Source organism: Pipistrellus hanaki, assembly GCF_964339955.1.
Source record: "Pipistrellus hanaki genome assembly, chromosome: 17".
Taxonomy (NCBI): Eukaryota; Metazoa; Chordata; class Mammalia; order Chiroptera; family Vespertilionidae; genus Pipistrellus; species Pipistrellus hanaki.
The window spans coordinates 39,461,519-39,479,677 of record NC_140519.1 but is presented as its reverse complement, the minus strand read 5'-3'; the positions used below and the strand labels follow the sequence as shown (position 1 = coordinate 39,479,677).

General features: G+C 43.8%; 1 protein-coding gene and 1 pseudogene across 2 annotated transcripts in view; one reads left to right on the top strand and one right to left on the bottom strand.

Moving 5' to 3' along the window:
- Nucleotides 1-18,159, bottom strand: part of GRHL2 (grainyhead like transcription factor 2) — a 117,315-nt gene that overhangs the window by 67,079 nt on the left and 32,077 nt on the right. Inside the window, exons 2-3 of the mRNA XM_084864626.1 lie at nt 12,053-12,248; nt 3,635-3,702 (exon numbers count right to left, since the gene is read on the bottom strand). Coding sequence (XP_084720752.1) covers nt 3,635-3,702; nt 12,053-12,248 — 264 coding nt within the window. The remainder of the gene's footprint in view (nt 1-3,634; nt 3,703-12,052; nt 12,249-18,159) is intronic.
- LOC311611964 (small ribosomal subunit protein uS5-like) lies at nt 8,046-9,084 on the top strand (annotated as a pseudogene). The gene has a single exon. The product of its transcript is annotated as a small ribosomal subunit protein uS5-like (transcript).

The following is an 18,159-nucleotide window of genomic DNA, read 5'->3' as shown; positions in this document are numbered from 1 at the left end:
AGGTGGTGAATCTGTATATAGGACACAGTGAAAATGAAGAAATGGTGTTTAATCTGAATCCAGTGAGCTGGAGGATGCCAAAACCCAGACCACCCATTTCTATCAGCATTTCCTAAACCCCATTATTTAGAACATTTGCATGGAATGTTAATAGATGTTCCTCAAAGAAAGGAGTCCGTGATAAAATCAGCATTAAAACAAAACAAAACAAAACAAAAATCTTTGCCATAACAAGACCACCCTGGTGGGTCACAAACACCATGAACAAGGTAAAAGGCCCCCCAGGCGTTCCTTCCTTCACCTGTTTAACTGTAACCCAGAATTTCTGAAACTCATTTTACCCCGACCCTTTTGTGGAGGATTAGCTATTAATACTGGTGGGTAATGTCCTGCGAGTTGAGTGGAGAAGTGTTGGTCTACCTTTATGAGCTACCAAAGCAATTACCCAGTTTCCACTAGGAGAGTCTTAATGGCTTTGCCGAAATATTACAAGCTAACCAACTCCTCTATAGTTACAAGAGTTCATTTTAGTCCACATTTCTTTTCTTTTTAAAAAAATATATTTTATTGATTTTTTACAGAGAGGAAGAGATAGGAACAGAAAGTTAGAAACATCGATAAGAGAGAATCATCGAACAGCTGCCTCTCGCACAACCCCACCGGGGATGTGCCTGCAACCACGATACATGCCCTTGACCAGAATCGAACCCAGAGGACCCTTCAGTCCGCAGGCCAACACTCTATCCACTGAGCTAAACTGGTTTCGGCTAGTCCACATTTCTTAATTCTTTAATTCCTATAAAATGCCTGAATTGTAAACAAAGACTAGATTTATGGTTGGACAAGCCTAGCTGAGTCATTATTATAGGATGAGGAAATAACAGGCTCAGCAGCATCTTATAGCGTGTAGCTCTGCCCCTGTTGAACAGTATTGGCTTTCAAAGCTGGTGCAGAACTTCAGAAAGACATCCCCAAAATATGGATGATTAAAACAAAGTAAGAATTATTGTGAGATACCAACTCCCCTGCAATATAATTTAAAATCGAACCAAATATTATAAAAGGAGAAAAATGCAATTCTAAGAACGGTACTTTCAATATTGTAGGAAGCGGCTATAGGGTCAAGCCTCGGACTGACCTGTGGCAGAGCCACATACAAGTCCCAGCACAATTATGCTTCCTTGTTCCTAGGTAGCTAATGGGCTGTGGGAGGTATAGCAAGTGCTGCCAAACCAAGGCTTGAGAGACAAAATAGATTTGAAACTCACAAGAACATTGTAACCAGGTTGACCACTCCCCTTGTTTTGCTTTGTGTGATCTCACTATAAAATAAAGCTTCGGCTTACAGGCTGTGTCACTGTGTCCTCATCCAGGCACAGTGATCCTACCTAGCCCCAACTGTATTCTCTTGTCTGTCTTCTTTAAACTTTCACCACCCCTCCTCAGGTTCACCCCTGGCTGTACTGGACACAGTTCACAATATACTTTTTTAAAAAAAATTTGGATTTTATATCATTGAAAGTCTATTTTCCAAAGAAGCAACTTTCTGTATAGAGTTGTAATGATATGTTAGTACATGGCACCTGAATTCATGAATGCACTGCAGATCAAATGATACCCTTCCAAATCACATTCAGCCAGAGTCTACTAAGTCATAATTAGTCTATACAAGGTGGTTTTGTGTATCCCTCACTGCCAGCTTTCATAAAGGTGTTCCATTAAAATCACAAAAATAACCATTAAAATACAATGAGCACCTGTCACTTTAAAGGTGTTTTAAAAGATGCTCTAATTAAACATGGTTCTTTTGTCTACTATGATGCAGACAGAGCACACATCTGAGACTCATTTTCTCCAGATCCCTCTATGATTGCTGATATAGACCTTGCAGCAGCATAGTCTTAGCTTAATAAAAAGTGGCTAGATGGAGGAAAAGTTACAGGACCTGAAGAGTGGCAGCCTCCTTCTCCCTGTCATCACTACTGCCAACGGGGACCCAGGGCCCATGGCAGTGTGGGGCATCAGCAGGTCCCTGTGGACCTGCAAATCAGATGCAGCTAGTCATAATCATCTGCTGGGATATACCTTGGAGATGATGCACAGCTTAGGGCTGCTAGTTGGTGGGGTGGCCCCAACTGCTAGTCCTAATATATAAAAACCCAGGGTCTGTAACATCCAAAACAACCAAAGACTCAACCAACCGAAAGTCATTGCTAGGTTGCCGTGGCAACCAGGCACTGACTGCCCTCCGCTGCTGCAAGTGCCGCAACCCAGCACTGACTGCCGAGGGGGCTGTGGATCAGTCTTGAAGAGAGGCCTGCAGAGAGAAGCAGGGTCTGATCCACAGCCTCTGTGGCAGCTGTTGATAAGCCCTTGCCTCTCTCTTTCTCTGACTTCACTGGGGCTGCTGATCAACCCCACCTCTCTGATCAGCCCCATTGATAGGCCCAGAGAAGCTGACTGGCATACAAACTTACCAATCAAAACCAAATCTGGGTGAAGTGTGAGAAGCCAATGGCTGCCTAGGAGGTGGAGCTTTTGATGCTGACTGGCATAGAAAACGACCAATCAGAACCTAATCTGGGTGAACTGCAAAGGCAGAACCTAAGGTGGTGGCTGAGGAGGGATTTTAAGGGCAATAGCTGTTTGGTGTAAGGTGTAAGAAAGCGGCTCAATTTTTTAATAACCGGTTTGGCAGTACAATGCATATGGCTGGCTATCAGTCCAGATATATGGATTATGTAATTTTGCCTGCCAAGAGTATCTCCTCCTGATGAAAACGGCTTCCCCCCCCCTCATTTAAGCAATCTGATCCTATATAATCTATCTATACTACTAAAAGGCTAACATGCCAATTAGACCGGGCCAACCGGCCATCTTCCAGCCATCTGATTTCTTTCTGGACAAAGCCTAGGTGATGGGGGCCAAGGCAGAGGCTGTTAGGGATCTGGGCCAAAACCCAGGGAGGCCTGAAGTCCTGCCTGGGACCACATGAATAAGCATACCTAAGGCGTGAATGAAACGATACAGACTGCGGATTCAAAATCACATTCCCCAATTGCCTTCCTCCGAAATAAAACTTTTATTTTCCTTTTAAATTTCAATCTGTAGGACTGCATCCTGTTTTCCAATTGGTTCTTATTTCAAGATTGCAGGGAAGGAGTATTATGTAATGATCTCCCTGACATCTGTCCTGTGCTTCCTCCTTGACAGTGTCCACTGCTACTGACAGAGCCTCTTCCTCTACCTCATTAAAAGCAAGCTCCAAGTGCCTGGTCCCCGGAAGAGCCTGATCACAGTTACACAGCCATGGGAGTGACAGAAAACTCACCTCAGTGGTGGGCTATCTTGCCAGCAGATCACCTCTAACTATGGGATATTTTCAGCTTCCTTGGAAGGGGGTATGCATATCAGGAGCCTGCTGGTGACTCTTTGGATGCATAGCCCAAAAATGCAATTTTCTCTCTCTACTGAGAGTGGGTTTTGGCCCAGACTCCAAAACACAGTTAGAAGAGGCTATGACCCTATCTCCTGTAGTTTAGTACTGTTTGAAAAACAACAAAAAGCAAACAAACAAAAACACGGAACAAGAGTTTTTTGGAAGCCAGGCATATTCCTTTACATGGCACGGTACCTTTTGTCCTGATCTTCTTGGTTGTCACTTGCTTTGCTCACAGACAGCAGCCTCTTGTCTCGAGGAACCTGGAACCATCAGAAACCATCAGTGAGACTTACAAAGATGCAACTGTGACCATGTGCAGAGCTAGACTCCAACAGAAGCAAAACAACTGAAATGGGTCACACTCCAGGGGAAGGCAGCAGATTTGCTATAGCCAGGAGCTGGTTAAAGGTGTAGTAAGTGCAATGACAGGGGACCAGACACAAAGGGGTGATGCTAAATGGAGAGCCACACAATCATGATTCTGCTGTGCACGGCAGACATGGACAACTATCTTGAACCTGAGCCGCTTCTCAGCCCTCCCCACCTTAGGCGTGGATGGGGAAGGAATACAATAAATGAAGGATGGATCTACACATCTGTGCCCTAGAACAGATAGAAAACAAATCTTGGAGTTACAACAAGCATCCTGTTAAGGAATAGGCACTGACTCTCTACTCTGATGAGGGCCTGCAGGTGCTGACATGAAGGGGAGCAAACTGGGCAGGGGCTGCACTGTCCAGTGAGGGAGCAGAGTCTGGTATACCTGGACCACCCTTTACCACCCTCTCTACATAGTTCAGGGCCTTGCTTCCACAGTTTTTTTCTTCTAACACAATTCTTTTGTCTACAGAAGCACAATGCTGATATACTGCCTGAAACCTTATTGAAAAAGTACCACTTGTGAGAAGGCACACCCCACCAGCAGTTTCTGATCACCATCTAACCTCCCTACTGCAGCTCAGATTGTTTGCATATCTCTGCCATAGTTTTCAAATATGGAAATAGTAGGTTTGGATTTGGTTGGTTGAATAATTTTGGGGAAAGGGGATGTTTTATTTTATTCTTTCTAGATCTTCCTTCTAGCCAAACTCCTCTGCATCTAAAATGCAGTCTTCACTATTTTGACATAAAAGAGCATTTATGAGAAGTGTTTCTCTTCTGAATTCCCCTAGCAATTCTTACGATTTCCACTCACCTGGGTCATATGCAAGCCCAGTCAACTGGACTAAGGAGAAAAAAATGAAATGGGACACACTCCAGAGAAAGGCGTGGTTAAGAGCATGGTGGCTAAGAGTCAAGACCTAGACTGGACTGTCTGGGTTCAAATCTTCAGCTCTACCACTAACTAAACTCTGCCTCACTTTCCTTATCTATAAAACAGGCTTAATGATAGTTTTAGATCTCACAGTTTTCAATAAAATTAGATAAGTTAACTTTTTAGAAGCATTTAGATTGTATGGTACAAGTATACTATAAAATAAAAAGGCTAATAGACCGAAGTGTGGAACAGCTGAACAACCAGTCACTATGACATGTGCTGACCACTAGGGGTGTGCATGGAACATGGTGAGCATCAGCCATGGTGGGATGGTGGAGCAGTGAATGGGGGCACCAGACCAAGGTGGGGCCTCTGGTGGTTACTAAAAATTCTTTGCTCCCGTGTGCCATAGTCTGACCTAGCACTTGTACCTGCTGCCAGCGCCTGGTGCTGGCCTCCGTTGCTCAGTCTTATCGTGGGTGTGAGCAGCGGCTGCCCATCCTGATGGACCCTGGAGGATTCTCCACCTCTCCCTGCTCCTGAGGGGCAATCGGGGCTGGCAGCCACAGCTCATACCCGCTGATGGCACTAAGCGATTGGGGCGAGTGCCAACAGTGGATGCAAGTTAAACCATCACCATCAGTGCATGGGAGCGGCAGTGTGAGTGGGGCTGCTGGCACACACGGTACCGGAAGCCATGGCAGGAGGGGCCAGGCAGGGGCCCAGAGCATGGGCCAAGACCTTGTGTCCCCTGCAGCCTTGTGTCCCCTGCAGCCACAGTTCCTTTCAAGGTGCACGAATTCATGCACTGAGCCCCTAGTTTCTTAAATAAAAATAAAATAAAATCAACTCTAAGCCCTTTATTCACATGTCAATGTTGAGAATCTACATACAACATTCCTGGCATTGCTAAATGCTGGGTAGAAATGAGAGTAATAAAATATTGTTCCTATCATCTACTGAAGATAATATATAAACATAAAATTCAATCCTCAGCACAACCATGTTCATAGCAGCATCACTCACAATAGCCAAAAGCTGAAAACAACTTGTACAAATGAATGGATAAACAAAATGTGGTATATACATACAGTGGAATATTATTCAGCCTCAATAATGAAATTCTGATACCTGCTATAATATAAACAAGCGTTAAAGGCATTACAAGCCCTTTATGGAGGAACTGAATTGGCTCAGCGTAGGCTGAGAGAGCTGGGAGGGTGGCTTTCTCCCATACAGAAGTGCTGGCAGAGGCCACCGTTCCTTTGATGAGCCCTTCCTCCACACAGAGCCATCAGCCGGGCACCACCTGGAGTGGCTCGAGGGTTGAGTTCGAGCTATGAATCCAGAGGTCAGGGATCGATTCCCAGTTGCAGGCTCAATCCTCACTGGGGGATGTGCAAGAGGCAGCCAATCAATGATTCTCCCTCATCATTAATGTTTCTATCTCTCTCTCCCTCTCCTTTCCTCTCTGAAATAAAAATACACTTTTCAAAAAACTTCAAAAAGTAAATAAAAACTGTCCACTGCGTACACTGGCTTTGGGCCTCCCCTGAGGTGCAGGCCAGGGTCAACTGCCACCTGTGTTCTGCCCAGAGCCACATGGCATGAGTTACAAAGTGATCTGCAGAAAGCTGCTATTTGTGGTGGGCTTGGAGGTGCCTGGGTGAGGCAAAGCTGCAAACCAATGCCAGTAGCTGCTAGTGCAGGACTGAGCCACTTAGCAAGAGGGGGCACGCTGAGGCCAGATGCTACTTGCTTGAGAGATTTTAGGAAAATGTGAAGCATGAGCCACTGGAAACAGCTTAGGTGAGCCTGAAAGTTGGGTGGGGCAGGGATTCAGTGAATCACCAGGGCGGGGCACATAGCGATAGCCAGGTTGATGGAGTGTCAGATATGGTGCCCGGCTGATGGCTCTGTGTGGAGGAAGGGCTCATCAAAGGAACGGTGGCCTCTGCCAGCACTTCTGTATGGGAGAAAGCCACCCTCCCAGCTCTCTCAGCCTACGCTGAGCAATTCAGTTCCTCCATATTTCTGGTGCCTTTCAAGCTGCTGCCCCAACCCTGGAGCTCAGCTCTGAGTTAAGTTAGTGCATTTGGGGCCCTTTAAGAAGAACTGCCTGGGACTCGAGCAGCATCAGTCTCCTTCAACATCAATCCCTTCTGGATTTTACAGCCAGAAGTGATGGGGACTTCTCTTCCTGGCACTGGAACCCTGGGCTGGGGGCCTGGTATGTGGCTTCTGCAGCTGACATGTCCCTCCCTTTTGTTTTTTTGGTTTTTGGGTTTTTTTCTTCACCCAAGGATATTTTTTCCATTGTTTTAGAGAGAGTAGAAGGGAGGGAGGGAGAGAGGAATGGAGGAGGAGAAAGAGAGAGAATGATTGATCTAAGAGAGATACATCAATTGGTTTCCTCCCACACAAGCCCTGACTGGGCAGGAGATCGAACCTGCAACCCAAGTACATGCCCTTGAGCAGGAATTGAACTCGAGACCCTTCAGTGCATGGGCTGACGGGACTGGCCAGGGCTCCCTCCTGATTTTTATCTTCCACTCTTGGGTGTGGGACCAGCCTTTTCCATGTCTCCCCTCTCCTACCAATCTTAATGGCTTCTTCCTAATTCCTTAGTTGTCGGGCTTCTATTCAGCCAGATTTCAGGCAGTTCTGAGTGATGGCTGTTGTGTAGTTTAGTTGTAATTTTGATGTGGTTGTGGGAGGAGGCAAGTATCACATGTACCGCCATCTTGCCTGGATGTCATAAAAGAATTTTTTTTTTTTTTGAACACTGAATTGTGTATTCCCAAAGTTCATAAGTTGATGCCCTAAACCCATGCGTGACTATATTTGGAAATAGGGATTTTTTTTTTTTACTTCAAGAAGGTAATCAAGGTTAAGTGAAGTCTTAAGCCCTAATCCAGTAGGGCTTATATCCGTATAAGAAAAGGAAAAGACACCAGAGTACACACACAGAGAAAAAGTCATGTCAGGACACAGCAAGAAGATGGCCATCTGCAAGCAAGAAATAAAGAGCGGTCTCACTAGGAACCAACCCTACCAGCACCGTGATCTCAGACCTCCAGCCTCCAGAATTCTGAGAAGAAAAAAAATCCGTTGTTTAGACCACCCAGCCATGGCAATTTGTTAGGGCAGCCTGAGAAAACTAAAACGGTTTAACGGAACAGACATTAGGAAATAGACAGAATTGACCTGTGACCTTGAGTAAATCCCACTTAGTTGCCTAAACTATAAAACATAAAACAGGATGGGGTTGCCCACAGTGAGCCTGTGGTGACAGTTTAAAAAGGTAGGCGAAAAGACTTCGACTTCTTCTCCAAGGAAACACAAATGGCAGGTGCTGCAGGTGCTGCAGAAGGGCCTGGAGGGCCAGGGCCCCGGGATGGGAGGCCGCAGTGGCTTTGGTGCATGATTTGGCAGTGGCATCCAAGCCTGGGTCATGGTATGGTCAGGGCCAGGACTGCGGCCGCAGAGCTCCCAGAGGCAAGACCATGGACAAAGACATGAAGATTAAGTCCCTGGAGGAGACCTAACTCTTCTCCTTGCCCATCAAGGAATCTGAGATCATTGGCTTTTTCCTGGGGGTAACTTTAAAGGAGGAGGTTTTGAACATTATGCCAGGACAAAAGCAGACCCCTGCTGGTCAAAGGCATTTGCTGCCACTGGGGGACTACAGTGGACATGCCAGTCTGGGTGTTAAGTGCTCTGAGGAAGTAGCCACTGTCATCTCTGGAACCATCATCCTGGCCGAGCTCTCTACTGTCCCCTGCTGAGAGGCTACTGGGGGAACAAGATTGGCAAACCCCACACTGGCCTGTAAGGTGAGCCCTGCTGTGGCTCTGTAGTCTCAGCCCCTCCCCCTGCCCGTGCCCAAGAGGCTGCTGCTCATGGCTGGTATCCATGACTGCTACACCTCAGCCAGGGGCTGCACTGCCATAGGGGCAATTTTACCAAGGCCTCCTCTAAGACCTACAGCTATCTCACCCCCGAGCTCTGGAAAGAGACGATGCACTAAGCCTCCCTATCAGGAACTCGCTGACCACCTTATAAAGACCCACACAGCAGTTTCCGTGCAGAGGACCCAGGCTCCAGCTGTGGCCCACCACATAACTTTATACAAGAAAAACAATAAAGTGAGTTAAGCATGTTTTTAAAAAAAGACTTTGAAATGTATAAAGTATTACACCGTGATATGCCGATGCCAGCTTCTAAGGACAGAGACCACCATCTCCTGAGTGCCTACTGTGTGTCACACACACTCCCCTCTGACAAAGCCCACCACTGTCCCCTAAGGGATAAGGCACTCCAGCCTTAGGAGGAAGGAAAAATGGTGTCGATTATAGAAAAGAATCAAAGAGCATTCCAAAAAGGTAGAAAAAGCATATAAAACTTAAGTAATAATGTGGAGAGAATTATTTCAATGACTTCCCAACGTTTTTCCTCCAAAAGCTAAACTCTTTTCAGTAACATTTTTCTTTACTACAGAAAAGTCTATCCTCAATGTAGATTAAGCTTTGTTATAACTTTAACATCAGCATATATAAACTAGGAACATCCAAAGGGCTAAGGTGTGAAAATGATCATTTGGACACGAAATTTCTGGAAACAAGACTAACCCTTTAATGTTTTTAATGTAGTAAAGCTTATATAAAATAAACAAAGCCATGTTATTATATTAATCTACAAAGACTTAGAAAACACTTTATTTAAATATTTTATATCCTAAATAAGTAAATTGTGGAAAATAGTCATTCAACAGAAAGCATTACAGAATTGGCTACAAATTGAGTTTTATGTAAAGTCTCTACTCTGCATCTCAAAATATTTGCAAAAAGCAATATTTCATCTCCTTTAAATATTAAAAATCTACAACAGGAAAGGTAATATTAGTAAATATTAGACATATTTAATAATAATTATTCTCTGGAAAATAAAATACATTGTTTTCATAAATTACTAATGATTTTTGTTTTGATCTGTTTTTCTTCTTCATTAATACAAAACAATCATCCTCTAATAAAGATATATGAAATTATTACCATTTTACACTGATGGAATATAAAAATAGAGCAATATAGTTCTTCAAAATATATTTTAATATATTTCCTCCAAGCCTCATGAAACTATTAACAACATTATTTTAATGTAGTTATAAAAGTTGCAAAAAGAAGTTGTAATGACCCAAGTAATTAAATCAGGGTCACTTTAATGATGTGTTACTAGATTTTAAAAATTGGTGAAACTATCAAGTCTTAACTATTTTTTTAATCATGAAGGAAAACTGTGATTTCTTTCTAAGGACGAGACCTTTCCTGAACCTTATGTATTACCACAAAAGTCCAATAAAGCTGAACCTTTAAGAACTGGCCTAGCACATGAGGCAGACTAACTGATAAGTTCTGTGTTTCAGGACCATCCTCAATAAATTTTGAAATTTTTAATCCAAAACATGTAGAGTTCATCCTTGTATTTTTTTTTTTTTTCAAATGAGCTCCTCAGTAAAAAGATGAATTACAAGTATAGAACAGCCACAAACAGAGAAAAGGAGAAAGAAAAGCCTACCATGAAACCATCTTAGTTTTTCAGGCTCATTTTTGGTCAGGTGCTGCCTGTTTGCCGGAGGAAACTGCCCTATTGACATGTAGTTTAGTCTCCAACACATCCTTTCATCTCGAGTCCAAGCTCCACAAAATTAAAATCCCTTCTTGCTCTGTCAGGAGCCATGGTGGGAGTTCCATACCTTCCCAAGATGGCTGTCAAAATCTGCCAACTCCACCCTCTTGGTAAGGGGGTGATGGGGGAGGGATCAGTATCAATGGGCAAGGGGACCAGTGGGAAATCCTTCATATATAGGCTAAAAAAAAAAAAAAATGTATACACACACTTCAAATAATTATAAAGGCAGTGTTTCTTAAAATACATTTCATTTTCAAAATGTACAGCTATTCACTGTTACAAGTGTGTATACGTTTGGGGGGGACACCCTGAAAAGATTTATTTATTTGAGTTAATAATATCCTCATTTAATATACCTACATGGCCTGACCTGTCAGTTACTCGTATCTTGTCTTGCATCTTAGATAAGGCCAACGTGGCTTGGCTCTCATTCATCTCCCCACAGAGGAGCCTCCTGTGTGTTTTAATGGGGAAAATGGAAAGAAGCTGAAAGAGGAGTAAGTAATTGCGGCAACGTCTGTGGAAAAGAGTTGACCTGGGGGCAAGCCCAGTGGGTGGTGTTGGTGGGAGATCTTTGGAAAGCAGGAAAACTCTGGTTTAGGAGAGAAACAGGGACAACTCAACTTGCAAAAGTGGAGCCCGCTGAAAGGAAACAGGAAGTGGTAAGCAGGAAGGAAATAGGAAACCAAGACTGAACCTTACTAAAAGGAAAATGGTTTCTCTTAGGTTATTTTCTCATGGTAGAGAGAGAGGGGGATGTGGGCGGTCAGTTCTTATTCTAAAATATAAAGTTCACTGTGCCCAACCAGCAAAATAAACACCACCATTCTCACCTTTTAGCCAAATCCCAGCATTAGCCAATGCTGTTTACAATCAAAGCAACAATAAATCTCCTCATTCAGTAAATACTTGATTTTTTTTTTTTTTTTTTTACATTTCACTGGTTCTAAGGGAGCAGGTCAGACAGATATACAGTCTTATAGTTGAGACAGATCGCTGTTTGTTGTTTGATTTCTTGAAATACTCCTATTTTGAAGGTATCGTATGGCAGGTATGTTTTTTGTAATATAAGTGTATTACATTTATTTCATCTTACGGGTCCTTCAAAATATTTAGTACCCATCAAAACAAATGGAGACAGAATTGTAGCAAAAGTAGGTTCTGAAATTGCTGCAAAAATCTACTCCAAAAAAGCATTTATTGAAATACTCCTTATAAACCTGAGAAGTCTAGAACCCCTGAATGTTCCTTAAATGATAAATAGAAATCTAAAAGCAGCCTAAATGACCAACAACTGAGCAATCACTACATTATGGTACAGCTACACAATGTAATAGTCTCAATCACCAAAAATAATAATCCTAAAGGTAAAGGGTTTGTCATATGACACGGAGTAGGAATTATATGTAAATAATATGCTTGCATGTGAACGGAGAACACAGAAGTAATTATGCCAATGCCAACTGCCTCTGGTGGGTGGGAAACTGTGCTTCATCAATGGCAAATCAGTGAGGCAATGAGAGCAGGAAGAGGCTGGATTCCACAGAGGTGTGGAAATCCTGTTTGTTCTCTGGCCTGGGATAAAGACTCTGTCCCTCTTCTCAGCAGGGAGGGGAGGCCCCGGGGCTGGATGAGGAGGGGGGTGGGGCTGCAGGACCTACCTTGTAGTAGTCATACAGCAGGCCAAGGGCCGCGGCGCTGTCCTCATCGCCATTAATGCTCATCATCGCCTTGGTGGCCGCCGTCAGGGGATTCTCCAAATATGACTTCCAGGCTTCATCCTCACTCGTGTAAGCTCTTCGGGTGTTGAACGGAGGGTCAGTGGGCATGGGCACTAAGGCCACCAATCGTTTATTACTGTAAAAGAAAAAAAAAATGAGGTTCGTTATCAGAGAAATAGTCCTTTTCCCACAAACACCACACACATTCTATGGTTAATGTGTACTTCCCCAGAATGGAGGGGAAATGAAGATTAAAACTAAAGAGACTGCCCTGTGGCATTGATAAAGTCACTGGTTTATATTTTCCCTGTCTATGAGAAGGAATAGTGGCCTTTGAAAGGTTGTATAAGTAGAGAAAGTTGGTTTTCCTCACACTTGGTTTTCCATATCCAATTATTCTAGGAGCCAAATCCCTTAATTTGATTATTCTTCATTAATAACTATTAGAATGAAACCCTGTTGAGGAAGCAGGTTTCATTTCATTCTCTGAGTTCTAATTAGAAACATGTGCCATACGCAAGTGTAATCACACATTAATGATTACCAAAAATTGTCTGATCTAGTTCAATCCACGTGTGACATTGCTAGAGAATTAGAGGCTGCTGCAAGTCTCTTAATTAAAAAGGCTACGTAAGCTACTCTGCAAACAAGACTCGCAGATACGCTGCCTAATGAGAATAAAAAGCAAGATGATGAGACAGCATTGCCACAGAATCCTACTATAATCAACACAGAAGCTACAGGTTACAACAATCATCATGGGGAGTGAGGAGTGTGTCTAGAGCAGTGGTCGGCAAACCGCGGCTCACAAGCCACATGCGGCTCTTTGGCCCCTTGAGTGTGGCTCTTCCACAAAATACCATTTGCGGGCACGCACATACAGTGCGATTGAAACTTTGTGGCCCATGCGCAGAAGTCAGTTTTTGGCCTAGGCGAGTCTATTTTGAAGAAGTGGAGTTAGAACACTCAAGGGGCCAAAGAGCCACATGTGGCTTGTGAGCCTAGGTTTGCCGACCACTGGCCTAGAGAATCTGCAGTAGAGACTTCAGTAGAGGATTGACAGAAAGGGGCTGGAGTAATCACTTATTAACCCTGACCAAGCCAAACTCGGGTAAAGCAGATATTGACAAGCAAGGCAATTTTCTTAAAGAGGGTGTGACAATGACTCTTTGGAGACCATGACAGTCTTCAGCAGCTCCCCGGGCAGGGCCCCGCTGTCAAGAAAAGGAGCCCAGGGCGGCGTTGGCACTCACCTCCTGGCCCTCTTTCACTTGTTCATGGAAATGGAAACCAAATGGAACAATGAGACACTGTATTTCAGTAACTCCTCGGTCCATTCACCGTGACAGGACAGCCAGGTGAAGGCAATAACTGTACTAATCAATGGAAATTCAGGCACCAAGGGACTCTGATGGTCATTCAGTTCTAAAAGAGGTCCCTTTTCGTTGACATTCCTACCGGACCTTCCAGGGGTACATGGCCTCCCTGCTCACTTTGTAATGGGGAACTGGTGTGAACCCACAACAGTGAATTGTGGGTCCTTCATGTGCTGGCCTGGTGCCATGCTCTGGTGGAAGGTCAGAAAACAACAGTGAATGTGGTAAGATAGATTTGGGGACAGAGTAGGAAATCCACAACTAACAGGGTGGAATCAATGCAACATGGTCTTTAGGCCCCTGATTTGCACTCTGGGTGCCAGTAGTTTGGAAGACCTGATTTGGGACGAGATAGAGGATATTAATCCAATTGCAAATGAGTTGGATTAAAAGGATACAATCAAGTTTCTGGAAGGCAGTGAGAAAACCCGCTAGTGGGAGGGTTTATCTGCCATGATGGGAGTAGCACAGACCCTGAAAGTGGGTCCTTGCTCACCACTTACGGTGGTGGAAAACGGCCTGAGCGTCAGCTTCTTTGGGCTTCAAGTAAGAAGAGCGATGCCCACCTTACCGGCCTCACAATGTGATTGTCAGAATCAAATAAAATAGTGGGTAAGACAGTTTTCTAAACTGTACACACTATGTAAACAAACAGGGATTACTGTCACCGAGCAGCTCTATGTTCCTGTAAAGTGTGTGGGTATACCGATTTGGGGTAACATTGGTTATAATTTTAAAGTGCTGATGATAATCATTAATTAAAGGGAAAATGAAGTTGTCCTTTAGCAATATTCTATAAGTATTTATTAAGAGTCCAACGGGTACCAGACATCATGCTAGTTCCAGAGGAGACAATGGTGAGACAGGTACTGCCTTGTCGCCCACATACCTGCTGTCCAGTGGGGCAGAGCCAGTAGTGTCAATAAGAGGGATGAATGTGAGAAAGGGAAATGGATGGTGTCATGAGGGTATATGTGACAGAGGGGGCTAACCTAATCAGAGACTCTAGGAGGAATGGAAGTGTCTACAAAGATCTGAAGGATAGGTAGCAATGTGCTGGTCCCATGTTGAAATGGGCAGATGCGGGGAATATTTCTCATGGCGAAAAGTATGCTGGTAATGCAGAACACTAGAACTTTCTGACAAAAGGAGCAGATTTGTATCATCAGCATGCTTTGACCTAACATAGGGGTGTCGAACTCAATCAGAGAAGGGGCCAAAATCTAAAATCCAGCCTAAATCGCGGGCCGAATGGTTTACTGAACAGTCATAAACTGACAATGTCATAAACTGACAGCGGAGTGCAGTGATGACAGCGAGGTGCGGGCCACATTGCAAGGCCTGGCGGGCTGGATTTGGCCCGCGGGCCTTGTGTTTGACACATGTGAGTCCTAACAGTAAAATAAGAGCATTTCCGTGCTGTAAAAATTGTTAATCATGCCGAAACCCGTTTGGCTCAGTGGATAGAGTGTTGGCCTGCAGGATGAAAGGTCCCGGGTTTGATTCCAGTCAAGGGCATGTACCTTGGTTGTGGGCACATCCCCAGTAGGGGGTGTGCAGGAGGCAGCTGATCGATGTTTCTCTCCCATCGATGTTTCTGATTCTCTATCTCTCTCCCTTCCTCTCTGTAAGAAATCAATAAAATATATTTTAAAAAGTTGTTAATCACATAGGATAAGGTTGGACTTGGAGACAGAAATGTTGGTGGGCTGGGCCTGGGGAGTATTACGCTAAGAAAAATAAGCCAGTCAGAGAAAGACAAGTATCTCATGATCTCATAAGTGCAACCTAATGAACAAAATAAACTGACGAACAAAATAGAGCCAGAGACATGGAAGCATGCAACAGACTGGCAAATCTCAGGGGGAAGGAGTGGGGGTGGGAGACGACTCGGGAAGAGATGAACCAAAGAAGTTGCGTGCATAACCCATGGACACAGACAATAGTGCAGTGAAGGCCTGGGGAAGGGGCGGGAGCAAGATGGAATGGGTCAATTGCAGGGGGAGGGGGGAATGGCGCAAGATGGGACATCTGTAATACTTTCAACAGTAAAACTAAATTTTAAAAATAAAATCATTAAATAAAATAAAGTCTACAGAGAGAAAATTATGGCAGTTGTCACCACCTCCGCTTCCACAGTTGTGTAGCTGGGGCCACCCTGGGTTCCTGGTCTGCAGCCTTTACTTAAAAGGTGAAACAGAGGATCCGGAACCCCAATCACGGCCCATGAGAGCCCAGGCATCGTGCACACTTCCTAAAAACGCTCGGTCCCACAGGAAGGAAGGAAGCTTCATGCTGTCTGCAGTCACCTCACTATTGAAAACGATGAGGATTTTATTCCGTTTCATGCCTCAGAGAAGCACCTATTGCTGGGGGAGGGGAGTGTTAATTACAACACTGGCAGATTTCCAGAAGTTCAGCAGGAAGTGCCAGAGGGAGGGACAAGAGCCAGATCTTGAGCCACACTCAGCAGTGTCCTGATTCACTGGAGAGATTTCTCCCTCGAGTCTTCCTTCTTCAGGTCCCTGCTCCCTCCTGCCGAGCTTCCTGGATGGCTGATTTCATCTGTTCCCAGCACAAACGTTCCCTCATAAACTGAGATGCATCAGCCTTTCCCCTGTGATGAAATGGCTGATGAGTCCTCGCAGGATCAATGGAAAGAAATAGTCTGGGAAAGCACAACTTGACTCGTTTCTTTTCCAACATCGGATGGCCGAAGGAGTCTTTTATGCTCTTCCCTTTAGCCGTGTGATGACTTCAGTGTTTTCCCCCCACAGATTAGAATCTCTCTTGTACAGAGCACTCTGGAATAAAGGTTGGTTTTATAACAACAGAATAATCTCCCTGGTAGAGTGAGCAAAAGCCCTGTGAAGGAAGGAAAGTTTCACAGAGCAGCTTTTACCAAAGTTTGGAACAATTTCTGGAGATTTTATCATTCTGCTAACACTGCCATGATAAACATTTTCAGTATCTTTTTGTGTAGCTTTAGATGTTTTAGGTTATGGGTAGCCTCAAACACAGAACTGTAAAGAGCAACGATAGCCCATGTCGGTGTGGCTCAGTGGGTTAAGCATCATCCCATGCACCAAAAGGTCACTGTTTCAGTTCCGGGTCAGGACACATGTTAGAGTTGCAGGCTCGATCCTTGGTAGGGGATGTGCAGGAGACAGCCAACTGGTATTTCTTTCTCACATCAATGTTTCTCTTTCTCCCCCTCTCCCTTCTTCTCTCTCTAGAATCAACACAAACCTTTTTTTGTTTGTTTTTTTTTTTGTTTTTTGAAGCAACTATAAACTTCATTTCTGATCCTTCTCTGGATAAAAGTCTAGATCAGTGGTCGGCAAACTGCGGCTCGCGAGCCACGGCTCTTTGGCCCCTTGAGTGTGGCTCTTCCACTGGCCTGGGCGAGTCTATTTTGAAGAAGTGGCATTAGAACAAGTTTAAAAATTTGGCTCTCAAAAGAAATTTCAATCGCTGTACTGTTGATATTGGGTTCTGTTGACTAATGAGTTTGCCGATCACTGGTCTAGATGAATACCTGAGCACTCATAGCAAAGCTAAATCAGGCTGTATTAGTTCACAGATTTAATTTTTTTTCTCATTTGTTTTCTTTAATCCAATACTTCATTTTGTGGATGTTGAGAGATGAGTCATCAGCTTTAGTAGTGAAAGAGGTGGAGCAGACATGTGACTAAGACCATAACCAAGTCAAGAAAAGCTCTAGATCACTGGATCAGAGATAACCTATAACCCTCCCGCCCCTGAGCATTAACAACAGTCTAATGCAGAAATGCTTTGCTGGAGAGAAGCACACAACGTCTCTTTCTCCTAAATATATGCATAGAAATAGTCGATAAATCCAGAGATAAACCCATTTTACTTGGAATCACAAAACAAAAATGAGGAGAGAGAATTGTTCACACAAACTATCACTTTCAATTCATTTCTAATCATCCATTTCTTTCATAATTCCTAGGAGGGCATTGGTTTGGGGGCTTTGTTTTGTTTTGTTTATATTTTGGTATATTTTTTCAAAACCTAGGGGGAGGGTGGTTTTGGAGTTGAATTTCAGTTTTAATCTTGGTTGTGTCCCAATGATACCTCGTAGAGTTTTCCCTCCCACATTTTTCCAGAATTGCCTTATATGACCAATAGCATATGGCAAAAGTGATAGTATGGCATTTCTGGAATTAGATAATAAAGTCTCCAGCTTCCATCTTGGTAAATTTCAATTTCTCTCTACCTCTATGTCTGCCCTCCACTCCCTATCTTCTACCTCTCTCTCTCTTTATCCAGGAAAAGCCAACTGACATATTGTGTGGAGGAACTGAAACCTTGACCTGAGAACGGCCAACAACCACATGAGCGAGCTCAGTAGATTCTTCAGAGTCCAGGCTTACATCAATCATAGCCCCAGATGTAAACTTAATTACATTTGAGAGACCCAGAGCCAGAACCAATCAGCTAAACTGCTCTCAGATTCCTATCAGAAACTGAGAAAGAACAAATTTTTGTTGTTTATGTTGCTTAGTTTTGAGGTATATTACACAGTAGTAGATAATTAATAGTCTTCTGGTTATTTTCCCTGCTTCTACCATCTTCCCCTCCAGTCTATTCTCAACAATACTGCATCTAGATAAATACCATTAAAACAAGTCACTTCACATCACT